Here is an 18,406-nt window from a genome sequence, read left to right on the forward strand (position 1 = left end):
CCATGCCTCCACATACTGTAAGAGACACAGGAAGTTAGCTAGCACAGCTCCATGCCTCCACATACTGTAACACACAGGAAGTTAGCTAGCACAGCTCCATGCCTCCACATACTGTAACACACAGGAAGTTAGCTAGCACAGCTCCATGCCTTCACATACTGTAACACACAGGAAGTTAGCTAGCACAGCTCCATGCCTCCACATACTGTAACACACAGGAAGTTAGCTAGCACAACTCCATGCCTCCACATACTGTAAAACACAGGAAGTTAGCTAGCACAGCTCCATGCCTCCACATACTGTAACACACAGGAAGTTAGCTAGCACAGCTCCATGCCTCCACATACTGTAACACACAGGAAGTTAGCTAGCACAGCTCCATGCCTCCACATACTGTAAAACACAGGAAGTTAGCTAGCAGAGCTCCATGCCTTCACATACTGTAACACACAGGAAGTTAGCTAGCACAACTCCATGCCTCCACATACTGTAAAACACAGGAAGTTAGCTAGCACAGCTCCATGCCTCCACATACTGTAACACACAGGAAGTTAGCTAGCACAGCTCCATGCCTCCACATACTGTAAAACACAGGAAGTTAGCTAGCAGAGCTCCATGCCTTCACATACTGTAACACACAGGAAGTTAGCTAGCACAACTCCATGCCTCCACATACTGTAAAACACAGGAGGTTAGCTAGCAGAGCTCCATGCCTTCACATACTGTAACACACAGGAAGTTAGCTAGCACAGCTCCATGCCTCCACATACTGTAAGAGACACAGGAAGTTAGCTAGCACAGCTCCATGCCTCCACATACTGTAACACACAGGAAGTTAGCTAGCACAGCTCCATGCCTCCACATACTGTAACACACAGGAAGTTAGCTAGCACAGCTCCATGCCTTCACATACTGTAACACACAGGAAGTTAGCTAGCACAGCTCCATGCCTCCACATACTGTAAGACACAGGAAGTTAGCTAGCACAGCTCCATGCCTCCACATACTGTAAAACACAGGAAGTTAGCTAGCAGAGCTCCATGCCTTCACATACTGTAACACACAGGAAGTTAGCTAGCACAACTCCATGCCTCCACATACTGTAAAACACAGGAAGTTAGCTAGCACAGCTCCATGCCTCCACATACTGTAACACACAGGAAGTTAGCTAGCACAGCTCCATGCCTCCACATACTGTAAAACACAGGAAGTTAGCTAGCAGAGCTCCATGCCTTCACATACTGTAACACACAGGAAGTTAGCTAGCACAACTCCATGCCTCCACATACTGTAAGACACAGGAAGTTAGCTAGCACAACTCCATGCCTCCACATACTGTAACACACAGGAAGTTAGCTAGCACAACTCCATGCCTCCACATACTGTAAGAGACACAGGAAGTTAGCTAGCACAACTCCATGCCTCCACATACTGTAACACACAGGAAGTTAGCTAGCAGAGCTCCATGCCTCCACATACTGTAAGACACAGGAAGTTAGCTAGCACAGCTCCATGCCTTCACATACTGTAACACACAGGAAGTTAGCTAGCACAACTCCATGCCTCCACATACTGTAAGAGACACAGGAAGTTAGCTAGCACAACTCCATGCCTCCACATACTGTAACACACAGGAAGTTAGCTAGCACAACTCCATGCCTCCACATACTGTAAGAGACACAGGAAGTTAGCTAGCACAACTCCATGCCTCCACATACTGTAACACACAGGAAGTTAGCTAGCACAGCTCCATGCCTCCACATACTGTAAGAGACACAGGAAGTTAGCTAGCACAACTCCATGCCTCCACATACTGTAACACACAGGAAGTTAGCTAGCACAACTCCATGCCTCCACATACTGTAACACACAGGAAGTTAGCTAGCACAACTACATGCCTCCACATACTGTAACACACAGGAAGTTAGCTAGCACAGCTCCATGCCTCCACATACTGTAACACACAGGAAGTTAGCTAGCACAGCTCCATGCCTCCACATACTGTAACACACAGGAAGTTAGCTAGCACAACTCCATGCCTCCACATACTGTAACAGACAGGAAGTTAGCTAGCACAACTCCATGCCTCCACATACTGTAACACACAGGAAGTTAGCTAGCACAACTCCATGCCTTCACATACTGTAACAGACAGGAAGTTAGCTAGCACAACTCCATGCCTCCACATACTGTAACACACAGGAAGTTAGCTAGCACAGCTCCATGCCTCCACATACTGTAAGACACAGGAAGTTAGCTAGCACAGCTCCATGCCTCCACATACTATAACACACAGGAAGTTAGCTAGCACAACTCCATGCCTCCACATACTGTAACACACAGGAAGTTAGCTAGCACAGCTCCATGCCTCCACATACTATAACACACAGGAAGTTAGCTAGCACAACTCCATGCCTCCACATACTGTAACACACAGGAAGTTAGCTAGCACAGCTCCATGCCTCCACATACTGTAACACACAGGAAGTTAGCTAGCACAGCTCCATGCCTCCACATACTATAACACACAGGAAGTTAGCTAGCACAACTCCATGCCTCCACATACTGTAACACACAGGAAGTTAGCTAGCACACATACTGTAACACACAGGAAGTTAGCTAGCACAACTCCATGCCTCCACATGGTAACTGTCTGCCTTTCCGAAGCCCTGCCACTCCGAACGTTAACTTCCATTATTCGGACTGGCGGTCGTTCACCTTTTTTTCATAGGCCCCACCATTACGAAAATTCCTGCCTTCATTATTCGAAATGTCGGCCCTTCCTCGTTTTTCTAAAGGAGCCGCCATTCAGAAGTGCCGACCTTAGGTTTAGGCGTGGGGGTGGGAGAGGTTAGGTTTTGGGTTAGGGTCTGGGGGAGGTTAGGTTCAGGCATGGGAGGAGGTTAGGTTTGGCGTGGGGCTGGGAGAGTAAATAAATAAGTTATGTTTATACAGCAGCTTTCACAGACAGTCAAATCAAGTTCGGAGTGGCGGACCTTATGGAAATCGGAGTGGTGGGATTTCTGAGTGGCAATATTTCTGAGTGCCGATATTTCGGAGTGGCAGAACGTCGGAGTGGCAGCACGTCGGAGTGGCAGCATGTAACCCCTCCACATACTGTAAGAGACACAGGAAGTTAGCTAGCAGAGCTCCATGCCAACCTTCACCAAAACAATGCAAGTGAATGATCAATGGTTCTTTAGGTCCATCAAATGACTCCAAACAGCTTGTGGAGAATAATGTTCTGAAGCCAAACTATTGCACTTTTAGTCCAAAAGACCTCCATTTATACAGTCCCAGTATTTAGCGCATTTCATGCCATATCTCTCCTGACATATTGCCCTTCCTCACCACTCTCATCAACTCCTCTCTGTCCTCTGGTACTTTTCCGTCGGCCCTGAAAACTGCTAGGGTCCGACCCCTTCTCAAAAAACCATCCCTTGACCCCAACACCATCCATAACTACCGTCCCGTCTCTCTTCTATCCTTCATTTCCAAAACACTTGAACGCGCAGCCTCCGACCAACTATCTATCCATCTATCCAACAACAACCTTTCCGATCCCCTACAATCCGGCTTCAAACCTGCTCACTCCACCGAAACTGCTCTCCTCTTGGTCACCAACGCCCTCCACTCTGCCAAAGCTTCATCCCTTTCCTCTGTTCTTATACTCCTTGACCTATCCGCTGCTTTCGACACCATCAACCATCATATTCTGCTTTCCACTCTCACCGACTTGGGTATTACCGGCACTGCACTTTCCTGGTTCTCTTCTTATCTTTCTGAGCGCACTTTCCAGGTGTCCTGGAGAGGGTCCCTTTCTAACCCCTGCACTCTTTCCACTGGTGTCCCCCAGGGCTCTGTTTTAGGTCCTTTCCTTTTCCTTCTATACATGAAATCACTTGGTCACATAATCTCATCCCATGGTTTCTCTTATCACTCTTATGCCGACGACACCCAACTTTACCTTTCCTTTCCCCCCTCTGACACCCTAATTGAAGCACGCATCTCTGCCTGTCTGAAAGACATTGGGGCCTGGATGGTTGCTCACCACCTCAAACTGAACCTAGAAAAAACAGAACTTCTCTTTCTCCCTGCCAAAGACTCCCCTCTGACCGACCTCTCTATCACCATCAATAACTCCATAGTATCTCCCTCCATAACAGCCAAGAACCTCGGAGTCATACTTGACAATCAATTATCCTTCTCCCCTTTCATTGCTGCCACCGCACGTTCCTGCCGCTTTGCCCTCTATAACATCAGAAAAATCCGTCCATTTCTCACCATAGAAGCATCACAACTCCTGGTTCAATCCCTTGTCATTCCCCGCCTTGACTACTGTAACGTTCTGCTTGCCGGTCTCCCTGCCTCCACTATCCAACCACTTCAACTCATTCAAAATGCTGCAGCCCGTCTGATTTTCAATCAAAACAAATTTTCCCATGTCACCCCCCTCTTCCGTCAGCTACACTGGCTTCCCATCCTGGCTCGCATTAAATTCAAGACCCTGGTTTTAGCCTACAAAGCAGTCTATCAAACAGCCCCTACATATTTACAGCCACTGGTCAGTTTCCAAACCTCCTACCGCTCCCTCCGCCCCTCCACTAGTGCAGGACGTCTCGCCCCTCCCTCCCTGCGCGGCCCTACAGGTGGCGCACGAACAAGACTTTTTTCAGTTCTCGCCCCGACATGGTGGAATGAGCTTCCCCCTGCAGCTAGAACGGCCACATCTCTGCCCATATTTAAAAGAAAACTAAAAACTCATCTATTCACCATCCATTTTCCTATCTCTCCCTCTGCTGTTCATACACTGTAATAATCTGCACTCTTGATCATTTTTATCTATGCATATTTTTATCATGATCACATATTGTCTGTTTTAATCTATTTCCATTATTCTGCTATGTTTAATTGTGTGATGTATTTTAATCTGTTGTACGTCGCTTTGGATAAAAGCGTCTGCTAAATGACAATAAAGTAAAGTAAAGTAAAGACTTGCCCTAAATACTTACTTATTACATCATATTTAGTTGGGACTAGTTGTTACATTGTGCATTTGGGGCTAACATGGAGCTGTGTGTGTTGCTGCTGTGTGTTATGTGTCTAACTGTCTATAACAAGAAGAATCACATGGTGTCGGTGTGCCCACGCAGATAAATACACCCAGCTGAACAGCTCCCTCTTCAGTCTGAACGGACGCACAGGTTACGTGCTGCAGCCAGAGCTGATGCGCACTGATGGCTATGACCCTCACCAGGAGAAGAAGAATGTCAAGTACAACCTTGTGGTCAGGGTACGTTTAGGCACAAACAACCCTACAGACACACACGCGCACACACACACACACACACACATACACACACACACACACACACACACACACACACGCACACACCCACACCATGTTCCTCATCATTGTCGTCTTCTTTTTCCCATTTCCCACCTATAATAATAATAATAATAATAATAATAATAATAATAATAATAATAGAACATTCAAACATCACTGTGTCGTTCAGTATTGTTCGCCCACAGCTGGGCTGCTGCGAGTGACCTTGTTCAACATCATCAGTGACATCACAATTCTCAAGTGACCATCACTGATGACATAATCCAATGTGGGACAGACAGACACACAGACATACAGATATCCAGATCAAATTTAAAATTGAAACAGAGAACAGACCGAGAACAGAGCCCACACTGGCAAATGTATAGTTAAGATAGATAGATAGATATTTAATATAACTATATTTCCTAAATATCGCGATTTTGAACATTTGCAAACACACAAACAAAAAAAATCTAAATTTTATGCCACACCATTACTAGACTTGGTGGCTTGGTTGATGCTCTAGTCACTACGATGGGGATATAATATACTGTAGATGAATCTTGAATCACTGATGTCACAGACAGCGATGATGTCATACAGTTCTAGACGGTTCAGCCTGGTGGCTAGGTCACTACTATAGTGATATCACATATCACCAATAATATCATAAATCACTGATGATGTCACAGACAGTGATGAGGTCATACATGCCGATGGCATCAGTGATTATGTTATCAGCGATGATGTCATCAGTGATGTCGCCTGAGCAATTGGGATATCAGTGTCATTGCAGTGCTTCAAGAAATGGAAGTAGATCAGGGAGGTAAATCTGAGCAGCAGTCTGGTGATGAGACCTGCAGGAAGAGGACCAATTGTGATTTGGACCCCAATCCGCACCATCATGTTGGACCCAGAGGAAGAGAAGGTAGATCTGGTTCACTGTCGTATTGGAAAGATTGAAGGATTGGAGGTGCTTCAGAAGGCTAAAACACTCTCCTTACGACAGAATCTCATCAGAAAGATCGAAAACCTCGACAGTCTGAGCTCACTGCAGGAAGTGGACCTCTACGACAATCAAATCCACAAACTGGAGAACCTGCAGAAGCTCACGGAATGTGAGCAGCTGGACGTGTCCTTTAACCTGGTGAGGAAGGTGGAGGGTCTGGAACACTTGGCTCGGCTGAAGAGACTCTTTCTCCTGCACAATAAAATAAGCTGCATTGCCAACCTGGAACACCTCGCAGGCCTGGAGATGCTGGAGCTGGGCTCCAACCGCATCCGGGTAATAGAGAACCTGGATGCACTCGCCTCTTTGCAAAGATTATTCCTTGGCACCAATAAGATAAGTCAACTTCAGCATTTAGAGGGTTTGCACAACCTGACTGTTCTGAGCATTCAGAGTAACCGCATCACTAAGATTGAGGGTCTGCAGAGCCTTGTCAACCTGAGAGAGCTGTATCTGAGCCACAATGGCATTGAGGTCATTGAGGGCTTAGAGAACAATAAAAAGCTCACGACTCTCGACATTGCAGCCAATCGAGTGAAGAAAATTGAAAACATCAGCCACCTGACAGAGCTACAGGAGTTCTGGATGAACGATAACCAGATAGACAACTGGTCAGATCTGGATGAGTTGAAGAACGCCAAAACTGTGGAGACGGTCTATCTGGAGAGGAACCCGCTACAGAAGGACCCTCAGTACCGGCGAAAGATCATGCTGGCACTGCCCAGCGTGCGCCAGATCGATGCCACCTTCATCCGCTTCTGAGCCGCAGTCCCACACTGTTCTCCCTTACCTTAGTGCCCTGCATGCCCGCCGCAGTCCCACACTCCGCCTGCAGGTGTCACATTGTTCTCCCTTATCTTAGTGCCCTGCCTGCCCTACCCCTGAGCCGCAGTCCCACACTCCGCCTGCAGGTGTCACATTGTTCTCCCTTATCTTAGTGCCCTGCCTGCCCTACCCCTGAGCCGCAGTCCCACACTCCGCCTGCAGGTGTCACATTGTTCTCCCTTACCATGAAACGGACCTCATTCTGATGCACATTGGCTTCACAGACACTATGCCAGTGATACTCAATTTGCATCCCGGGGGCCAGATGCGGCCCACGATAGGGTCGGCCGCAAACGTTTTGTTGTTTATTGTTATTGTTTTGTTTAACTCTGAACTCTATTTCTCTCTATAACTCTGGATGACCTGTGGGATGCTCGTGCAGCGACCAGCAGCAGGTGTAGACGGTGTACGTCTGAAGTTTTTGGTTGTTTTATTGTGTTTTTAATGTTAGCAGTTCATTGCGTTCAAGTGATACGTGTTTCGCTAACGCTTTGTGCTACGAGTTGTCGAGCGAGCAGCAACCTTCCTTTTTAATGGTTTAATCGATAACACGCTGAGTCTGATACTGGCGTTTCACCTGGCCTGAAGTCTTGGCCACACGCAGCCAACTCCCGGCCGCCCCACCCGAATCCAGTACAGCAGAGAGCTCCTTCTCCGGTGGAACACACACGACCCGCCGGCAGACCTTCAACTGCTCAACCTGGAGGAATTTCAGACGACCGGCTATCGGGATCCTCCCCCCGGGGGACAACATCGCAGGATTACGAAGCGAGGGAGAAGAGGTGGCGCTCGTCTGAAGCTGAAGAAACAGCCCCTCTCTCATATCCCGTTAGCATCCATCATCCTCCCCAATGTTCAGTCCCTCCGAAAACAAAACTGACGAACTACAAGCACAGGCCTGCTACTGCCATGCTTAGAGCGACGCCTGTATTTTAGCTTCACTGAGACTTGCTGGTCTGGCAGAGACTCAGACAAGGACCTGGAGACGGAAGGATTCGGGGTGCAACCAGGGGCAAGCCTGAATTGTGTTATTAGACTGGACCGTCTGCCCTCTGAGCACCGGGCAAGTGGTCTGTATGCCCTCTGAGCACCGGGCAAGTGGTCTGTATGCCCTCTGAGCACCGGGCAAGTGGTCTGTATGCCCTCTGAGCACCGGGCAAGTGGTCTGAGGAGGAAAGACAGAGAAAGTATTTATGTTGTGAGCGCGCGTGTTTGGAAAGAAAGCCAGCTAAAAAGGGAGCAGACCTCATACTTCCCTGCATATCAGCACATTTCTCGTGTGTGTTGTTGATGTTTGGAGAGCAGACAGACTGACACAGTCATACTGTGAAAGCATTCTTATCCCAGATCAACCCTAACCCACCGAGTGGAAGATAGGTCCCTCAGAGTAATTGCTCATCGATTCTACAATAAGTGCAGTATGTAATCCATCAAACTGCATCATATCCATCATGGTTGTTTTGAACCCCACACAGGTGATCGCTGCCAGGCACCTCCCGAAGCTCGGCCGCAGCATCGCCAGCCCCTTTGTGGAGATCGAGCTGTGCGGGAACACGGAGGACAGCAAGTTCAAGACCATCGTCTATCGTAAGGAGGGGGGGGGGTATGAGAATGGAGGCTCCTGGCACTGTGTGTGACAGACACCGCCATGATGTATCTTCAACATGAACTCAACCCCAAACCCATGTGAGAGCAACATTATTGCTCTCACACCCAAATGGTCTTGGTGCCAGATGTCACCACCTCTATTCATAGCTTTCAAGGGGCGTTACGTAAGTACAAGGAACGCCCATTCTGGCGGTCAAAACTCAAAACAACAATGGCGCTGAACACTGACCAGACGCAGCTCCAGCAAAAAGCGGTCTTTTTTCCACCAGTTTCCAGTCAGGAATATTTAGACCATCTATCAAGCGTTGAAAAAGAACGATATCTAAACAAACTGCACGTTTTGGGCACTTCAAACAAACCGAACTATCGTTAACGTTACTGTCCAACACATGGCAGTTCGGAGAAATTGTTTCACAACAAACTGCGTGCGGAGTGCGGACTCGTTTTTATAATGTTGTGGAGAGAGAGCACAGCCCTCGTCGCGTGTGAAGAGAGAGGGAGAACGGGTGAGACAGAAGCAAACTATTTTTTGCAGATCTCAAAAGCAGGTAAACCACTGTGGGATTAGTGAGACTATTGCTAAAAGAGAAGATACTGTAGTGATGCCTGTGCTGTCGTCCGCTCAAACAGTACTTAGCAGTACTGTTTGACCGTCAGGTGGGCGTTCCCGGCAGCACATAACGCCCCTTGAAAGCTATGAATAGAAGGTGACGTAATCTGTTACAGCCGTTCAGTAGCCTATTTTTCACCACTAGATGTCAGGCTTGTCCACAGATTTAGGTTTGGGGTTTAGTTCGGACTGCAGTGGTTCTCAAATTTTTTCACATGGACCCCTAAACTGACAAAAATTAGACCACGGACCCCCATATGATAATAAGATTGATGCTTTTAGATGTTTTATAGAAAGTGTATAAAACCCATAACCAAAATAGTCATTGTGTTACTTATGAATGCAATTATAGCGAAAATAAATTACCCCCCTTTTGGCTGGGGACCCCCTGGAACCCCCCTGAAGGACCCCTGGGGGTCCCCGGACCCCCATTTGAGAACCACTGTAATAGAGTAGTGCAGGGATGACGTATTTTTGTAGGCCAACCCAGAAGTCATACATTGTCGAAGTCGTGAAGGGTAAATGTGAATTTCGTGATATTCAGAAAACGCTTCAAAAGTCAGAAAAGTGGTCCTCATTTGTGAAGATTGTCTTGCTGAACATGAAGTTTGCCACAGACTTTATTTCAGGGATTTAACTGAAATATACAAAAAAAAACATTAACTTTTAGATGAGGGGACCGCAAGTGCTAATATCCAGGTCTTCTGGACTCATTCCTGCTGTATTCTATTGTTATCGGTATGAAAATAAGTGGTTACATCCCAAAATGCTATGTACATGAATGCATCTCCATGAACATGTGAACAGTGTGTGGCTTGGTTGGTTGGTCGGTGGGCGGCTTGTCTCCCCAGGTGATAACGGTCTGAACCCGGTGTGGAAGGCCCCAGCGGAGCCGGTGGTGTTCGCGGTGTACGAGCCAGAGCTCACTTTCCTGCGCTTTGTGGTGAACGAGGAGGACATGTTCTCTGACCCCAACTTCCTGGCCCAGGCCACGTTTCCTGTCAAAGGCATCCGCTCAGGTGGGAACACGCCCACGTGCAACACATGGACACCAGTGTTGACAGTGTAGCAGTGTCTATAGATTCAGTCATTTTGTCATCCAATCTATCTATCTATCTATCTATCTATCTATCTATCTATCTATCTATCTATCTATCTATCTATCTATCTATTTATGTATCTATCTATCTATCTATCTATCTATCTATCTATCTATCTATATTCTATCTATCTATCTATCTATCTATCTATCTATCTATCTATCTATCTTCTATCTATCTATCTGTCTATCTTCTATCTATATGTCTATCTATCTGTCTATCTATCTATCTATCTATCTATCTATCTATCTATCTATCTATCTATCTATCTATCTATCTTCTATCTATCTATCTGTCTATCTTCTATCTATATGTCTATCTATCTGTCTATCTTAGCTGTCTATCTTCTATCTATCTGTCTATCTTCTATCTATCTATCTATCTATCTATCTATCTATCTATCTATCTATATATATATCTGTCTATCTATCTATCTTCTATCTATCTATCTATCTATCTATCTATCTATATATATATATCTGTCTATCTATCTTCTATCTATCTATCTATCTATCTATCTATCTATCTATCTGTCTATCTTCTATCTATCTATCTGTCTTTCTTCTATCTATCTATCTGTCTGTCTGTCTGTCTATCTTCTATCTATCTGTCTATCTTCTATCATATATCATATCATCATCAGTCATCAGTATATAAATGGGAGCTACGGCTCTGTCTGTCTAGGGCTCTGTTTGTTTCTCTGTCTGTCCCACTGATGACATCATCAGTGATGTCATAAATCTTCCATTCATTACACTACTCATTATTATATTATTAAAACACCCAATGTGCCAGCACACAAAAAAAGACGCTTTTGGTTAGGTTAGGTTACACCACCAAAATCTGTGTTTTTATTTTACTGTACAACCCAGAACATGGCGCTAATGGCGTTAGCATTGTCCATCCACATACTGTTTAACGTTAGCATTTGAGCTAACGCTATTGTAACAAACTATATCCAGGATGCACATTGCACATGCAACATTACTAATCTGATTAATATGACATATTTGGGTGATGTACCCCATCAAATTGCTGTAGCGGGCTGTTTTAAAGCTAGAGCAAAGTTTCTGGTGTCATCTGAATGGAAGAATTACTAAATTTCAATATGAAAAATATAACTGTTGGTATAATAAACTTTGCTTACCAGTCCTTTTCATCAAATTAGTAGCTATAATTGGGAGTGATGGTGTTACAGTAGGCTACTGGTGGAAGTGCACGGTCACAATCTGGCCCTCTGGTAGCGAGGACATTTTTTGTGGCCCTCTCTGTCATCAAAGTTGCCCATCCCTGCTATAGAGCGTCAGGATCCAGAGATACAATACCTACTGTATATGTTTCTCAAATCAAAAACGAATGTTTATATTATGTTATTTGATGTCATGATATTAAGAAAAAAATACTTTTACTGCAATTAAAATAATGATATGTTACGCTGTCACTGGGAAAAGTCATTTGTATTTTACGTTTTTGTGTTTCAACAGGTTATCGCTCAGTACCCCTTACGAACGGCTTCAGTGAAAACCTAGAGTTGGCGTCTCTGTTGATCTACATCAATGTACAGCCAGTGGAGGTGAGAGAACACGCGCGCGCGCGCGCGCGCGCGCACACACACACACACACACACACACACTGCACACACGCACACACGCACGCACACACACACGCACGCACACACGCACACACACACACACACACACACACACACAATATCTGTGCTGCCTGTGTGTGGTGTTTCTTAACCTGACGCTGCCAGATGGTTGTAAGTTTGTTCACATTTGTTTCACAACCAACATCCATCTGGGTTCGGCCAAGCTACATTGCTAAAGAGGGCGGTCACTTTTTTCAAGCTACTAGGCAGGTGATTGGATGGACCGTCTGTCTGTCACCGTCTGGGCTTGCCAACGCCAACCATTCAGATCGACTTCCCTTCATGACGTAGCAGTGCCTGGTCAACATGAACAGCTAGGACTACAATTGCTAAATAGTTAGCATGGAGGTTGCAGATTTTTTGCTGTTTTTGTAAGGTGAATATTGGGTGCAACCATTGACTATTCAACTTGCCAAAAGAAAGAAGAATTACTGCAGATATCTGACTGAGGATGAAGTGCAGGTAGGCCATTTTGCACGTTAAATGTAACTGATTGGATTAACTGATGTTACGCTAACGTTAGCAACATTTGCGAGTTAGCTTGGCAGCAGCAATCCACAACTAGCTAGCAGCCGCCCCGGCCTCCGGGCGGGCGCCGCCCGTGCCGGGGGCCCCTCTCCCGGGCCGCGGACACCCAGGGCAGCCACCGCCCACGCGAAGGGGCTCTTGTCCAAGAAAGACATGTATGTTAGGGTTTAATACTCCTGTCAGTGCCCCTGTCCAAGGTACTGGCAAAAGAACTGGAGTTGGTCCCCGGGCGCTGCACAGTGGCTGCCCACTGCTCCTAGTTCTAGGAAGGTTCCTAGTAGAGGATGGGTCAAATGCAGAGGATGAATTTCCCCAAGGGGATAAATAAAGGATAACTTAACTTAACTTAACTTAACTTCTAACGTTCATAGTTGATAACGTTACAGCAATACAGTTACGGTTTCGTACTCACTGTAAGATCAAGTGTTTAAAGTTTATGTTAGCTTATTGTTTTGAATAGAATGTTTGACTAGCCCATTGGAGCTAGCCTCGGTAGCCGCCGCCATGTTGAATAGTGAAAGAACTACAAACGCACAGGCGCCTCTCGGTGGCGTCACACCCGGTCTCGCAAAAAGCCCGCCCGTAGCTCACGCTGATTGGTTCGCCTGGGTGGCGGCCGATTTAAACTCCAATCTTGAGCCGGGACCAGACGGAGGTGGGATTGTGAATTTGTGGCGGAGTCAGGCTAGGTGTTTCTGTCATTGTGATCACATGACTGTTGTGCCTCAGAAAGTGGAGGAGGAGCTGTACTCGTCCTCCAGCCAGCTGCGGAAAAGGCAGGCGGAGGTGGGCGAGCCCTTCCTGTACGACACACACTCCGGCCCGCCCCCGTACCATAACAACCTCACCAGACAGCTCAGCGACAAGCAGAGGTAGGTTCTGCACACTGTGACATCCAGTCACACTCCTCCTGGATGTCTTAAGGCCCAATACAGGGGTAGTGGTCATTAGATGTTATCTAGTCCTTCAAATGGCCTTCAAAACAAAGTGTTTTCAGATGCAGACTCAAAACCGAGGGCTGGAAGAAATTTGGCTAGCCCATAAATGTTAATATATCTTTGCAAATAACCATGCAAAAAAAGAGGGAATATCTTAGTTGAATGTAGATGCAAAGGAATATATAATTGGCTCGTTACAGTATAAAACACATTTCAGGAAGAAAAAAAAACGCTATTCACAATGTCAATAGATGGAGCCGCGCTGGGTGCAGCCATGGGACTGAGTGCTTGCTGCGCTGTCTCCTGGCTGCTTCCCAGGCAGGCCCGTATCCAGGGTTTCGAAATTGGGGAGGTCCAGACATGGCAAGGGAGGCTAGGGCGGCGACGAAAAAAATTTGAGGTTTTTTCTCCCCCTTTTTTAGCCATATTTAGAGTAATATATTATTTAAAAATATATATATATTTATTTTTTTACCTTTTTTTGCCATATTTAGAGGAATATATCATTTTTAATTAACATTAGGATACTGTTGTGATGTAATTATTCAGTATTTTCTCCTTTTCTCACTCATTCAGAGCAAAGAGGGAGATATATAGCATGATGATAATGCTCTATATCTCCCTATTTGCTCTGAATACATCAGTTAACATGACACAGACTTAACATGATAGAAATATTATCAGCAAACTTAATGACTAGACTAATTATTCTGATCTGAAAGGCATATATCAAGAAACATTGACTCCTCTCTTTGCTGTATAGTGGGAGGTGCATTTTTGAGTAGGCTATTAAAATAGCATGTCAAGTTCACATTTCTTTATTGCCAGATTAAACAATTATTATTGGTTGTTGGTTGGTTCAACACAACATGTGCGTGCATGAGCGCTTCTTCTTCTTCTCTAGCCTACAAGCATGTAACTTCCTTGATTGTTATTGTTGATAATTCTATTTAAATAGGCTACATTTTAATTTCCCGAAACAGTCGTAAACAAGAAAGGAACATAGTGCACTGCAAAATATTTTTAATTACATTTGTAAAAAAAAAAAAAAAAAAAGATTTTTGTTTTTTTTCTCTGAAATTATTAGGGAGGTCCGGACCTCCCTGTTCTCAGAGCTAGATACGGGCCTGTTCCCAGGGGCAAAGCCAGGGGTTAGAGGTCAAAATAAAGACTGGGATTGGGCCTTAGTCCCTCATCATTTACACAATGTCTTTCCTGTGTGCTTTAGGATGAAAGAGAAGAAAGTAAACAACAGCAAGTTCTATTCCTGAGGACTCACTGGAAGCTCACTTCGCCGTGCCCTGCCTCCCTGTCTGGTGGTGAAATTCACCCCAGTAATATGGTTGTATGCAGCTATGAAGTACAGCATTCTCTGGAACCATCGTGGATCCAGCCCCTGGAAACTACACTCCCCCCACTATCGCTTTTTCCCATCATTTCTTTGTATTTGACAATTTTTCATTAAGAAAAACAGAAGAAAAAGGTAAAAGACAAGTATGCAGTGTTTCCCCCATGTTTTATTATTCTCAGGATGCCTCTGAAACAATGTTTGAATGAATTTTCCTGGTGGTTGATAACTTATAATCAGTTGTCTATTCATAGTAAAATAATAATATATTATAAGAATAAAACTAATATCATATTCATGTATACTTTTGTGGACGACACTGACTGGCTGAAATCTGGCTGATTTCATTTTCTATCACTGGACAGCCTGCCACTAGTCTCTCCCCAGACTCAAATATTACGTTGAATCGCTGCGCTCCGCATACTTCATAAGTGAGTCTGTGCCAGTTAACAGCCACTGCAGGTTTTGAAGGCGGGTTGAAATTGAATGAGTGACAGGTCGTAGCACCGATGAGAGAGCGGTTAGAAAAATGGGCTGCGCCTCCCGTGTTGTCTGATCGCAAAGTCGTTACTGATTGGAGAGGACTGAAGCCATCACTGGCATATGACTGGCCAAGTGAACGGTTCCCTCCCATAACCAGCCCTCTGAGGGAAGGTGTCCCAGACCCAGAGAGAGCTCTGCAGCATGCAGTAACGTAGTGTATCAGACCCAGAGAGAGCTCTGCAGCATGCAGTAACGTAGTGTATCAGAGCCAGAGAGAGATCTGCAGCATGCAGTAACGTAGTGTATCAGCGTAAGAACTCTCATGGGTCTGGCGTGGAGACTAGCCTGCCACTAACCTGACATTGCCAGATGGGGGGCGGTATTGTGAGAGAATCCAGCTTGCTTGCAAGGTTAGCCTGCCACTGCGCTAGTAGATGTTTTAGTTTGAAAACCCTGCTTATACATTTGAATACACAGTCATAGCTGTCACTGTTGGTCCAACCCATTTCATTTCCAGCGGTTTTCAACCATTTAAAATCCTCATACGCCAGAAACAGACTGATACAGTATGTACAATAGCATGTAATTTAAGCTTTATACAACTACAAATGAAAAGGGTTGTCTTGTGTAATTGTTATTGCTCTGTAGTTTCATCCATGACAGTTACTTTATTTTATTTTTTTCTCTTTCTGATGCTGTTTGCACGGTATTCTTGAAAGCGTCTATATGGCTCTCCCATGGTTCCTGTGTAACATCTTTATGAATTCAGTGAATAAAGTATGCTTGTGGTAACTGTGGATTTGTTCATCCAAGTGTAGGCCTAATTGTGATCTACATTTAAAGTGATAATCAAAGATTTTCATGTAAATAAATGTCTGTTAAGTCACTATGGCAAACTGAGATAACACAATGGTGATTGAGCCTATGGCCCCTTGATGGAAGCCTTTGCATTTGATGATGCAACACTGTTTCGATATCACCTACAACAATTACCACTCATCGCCGTAGGTGTCAAAGAGAACGAAAGTGAAATCTTTGAGATTATATAACCTTCGATAGTATTATTCTCTTTCCATTTAGTTGTGTCTAGTCTGATCATGTCTGTGAACATTTCATGTGGAAAGTCAATAGAGTGTGTGGATGTATAGTCTGTCCAATATATTCTGAAAAGCCAGCTAGGAATGATTTGACCCCTGACCCCTGACCATGGGATATGAAAGGGGAGGTCCTTCTGAGTGTGTGGACGTATTTGTCCTGCTGCCACTTTTCTTGCAGACCTGTACAGTGTGTCCAATATAGCATCATCAAGTAGCCTATAGATAGATGCACTCCAATGAACAGCATCCATTTAGATACTGAGAAGAACATTCTCAATGTTATTAAAACAGTTGTTGTCATACAGAAACATCATTTGTAATTGTATTGTATAGCTTCGTTTAAATGCTTAGTTTATTGTTTTAATGTGCAATGTTTCAATGGCTTCATGTGTGCATCAGACCCATTGTCAGACCAGTAGTTCTCAACGTGGGGTCCGGGGACCACCAGGGGCCATTGAGGGTGATCCAGGAGGTTCCCAGCAAATGATGAATTCTTAAACTTCACCATCATTTCATTCACAACACAATTGGAGACTGTAGTCTAGAAAAGACTTTTGATCATAGCTGGAATCCTGGACAAAATCTAGCAATACAAATATGATCATATTTGAGTCAGAGAGACAAAACAATATCATCAAATGGGGGTCTGTGGTCCTAATATGGACTAAACTAGGGGTCATTGATTGGAAAAAGGTTGGAGAATCACTGCAAAATCGCTTTTATTTGGGGAGGGGGAGGAGTCCGACCCGGAAGTCTTACAGTCGCTAGCGCAGGATCAGCCTATGATCAGCTCCGTCGTGTGAACGAAAATAACACTTCCGGTTGCCGGAGCTAGCGAATATGAGTTCCGGTTTGGGCGTTCAGCCTTCAGAGTAAAAGCGGCGTAATTCATGTTTTTAAAAGGCATAGAAAAATGGTTAGTTCACAGATTAAAACACTAAACGAAGCATCTAAACGGAGGTATACAATACAAATTATGTTTCTGTTTGACACCAACTGTTTTAATAACATTGAGAACGCTCTTCTCAGTAGCCTATGTAAATAGATCAAACCTGCCTTTTACAAATTGGGTACTGGACAGGTTTGTGTTCAAAATGGGAGCTTGACAAACACACGCTCGGGTAGACGTAGACCCCCTCTATCACATCACACTGTCAGCTTGTCTTAGGTTGTCATTATTTTTCTGTTGTGAGAAATTCCAATGACACATTTGTCATTAAGACCCATTGATAGTGTGGTCTACCCGATCGTGTGCATATGTTTGGCAAGCTCCCACTTTGAACACAAACCTGTCCAGTGTCCAATTTGTAAAGGCTATGCACTCCAGTGAACAGCTTTTATCTATTTAGATACTGAGAAGAACGTTCTCAATGTTATTAAAACAGTTATTGTCATACAGAAACATCATTTGTATTGTAGGCCTATAGCTTCATTTAAATGCTTCGTTTTATTAGTTTAATGTGGAAAATAATCATTTTTCAATCACCTCTGTCTGCTCTATAATTGTGCAGAATCGTTATTTTACTTTGAAAAACCTCACAGGAACTTCTTATTCGCTGACAGAAAACAGGCCGCAGGAGCCATGTTTCCTGTCTCTCTCGCTGTTTGTCGGTGCAGGTGTGCAGCAGAAGCAGAGTAAAATGTGGGGCCTGGGGGCCGTGCAGCTGCTGAGGGTGTGTGTGCAGGAGCGGATCAGCTGTGCTGCTGAAGACTTTCTGATGTTGCTGGAAAAAGAAAGGGCTGAAATCCCACTGGAGGAGCTGAGAGCGCTGCTCACCGAGCGGCTAAGTGCGACTGCGCAGGAGATTTCCGGGCTGTTTGAGAAAACCGTGGCGGAGTACGAAGACAACGTTCAGCGGTCAGAGCAGGAGATCCAC

At 45.0% G+C, this 18,406-nt stretch overlaps 2 protein-coding genes across 2 annotated transcripts in view; both read left to right on the forward strand.

Moving 5' to 3' along the window:
* plcg2 (phospholipase C, gamma 2) overlaps positions 1-16,322 on the forward strand; it is a 50,886-nt gene extending 34,564 nt beyond the window's left edge. The window contains exons 28-33 of the mRNA XM_083654329.1: positions 5,154-5,293; positions 8,642-8,753; positions 10,236-10,403; positions 11,969-12,057; positions 13,393-13,535; positions 14,830-16,322. Coding sequence (XP_083510455.1) covers positions 5,154-5,293; positions 8,642-8,753; positions 10,236-10,403; positions 11,969-12,057; positions 13,393-13,535; positions 14,830-14,872 — 695 coding nt within the window. The 3' untranslated portion in view covers positions 14,873-16,322. The remainder of the gene's footprint in view (positions 1-5,153; positions 5,294-8,641; positions 8,754-10,235; positions 10,404-11,968; positions 12,058-13,392; positions 13,536-14,829) is intronic.
* Positions 6,183-7,103, forward strand: LOC310792431 (uncharacterized protein; the record flags this gene model as incomplete). The annotated part of the gene is made up of 1 exon (XM_083654123.1): positions 6,183-7,103. The coding sequence occupies one exon, from the start codon at positions 6,183-6,185 to the stop codon at positions 7,101-7,103; it is 921 nt and encodes a 306-aa protein (XP_083510249.1).
* Positions 16,323-18,406: the final 2,084 nt, after the last annotated feature.

Source organism: Poromitra crassiceps (genome assembly GCF_964638095.1).
Source record: "Poromitra crassiceps genome assembly, chromosome: 18".
Taxonomy (NCBI): Eukaryota; Metazoa; Chordata; class Actinopteri; order Beryciformes; family Melamphaidae; genus Poromitra; species Poromitra crassiceps.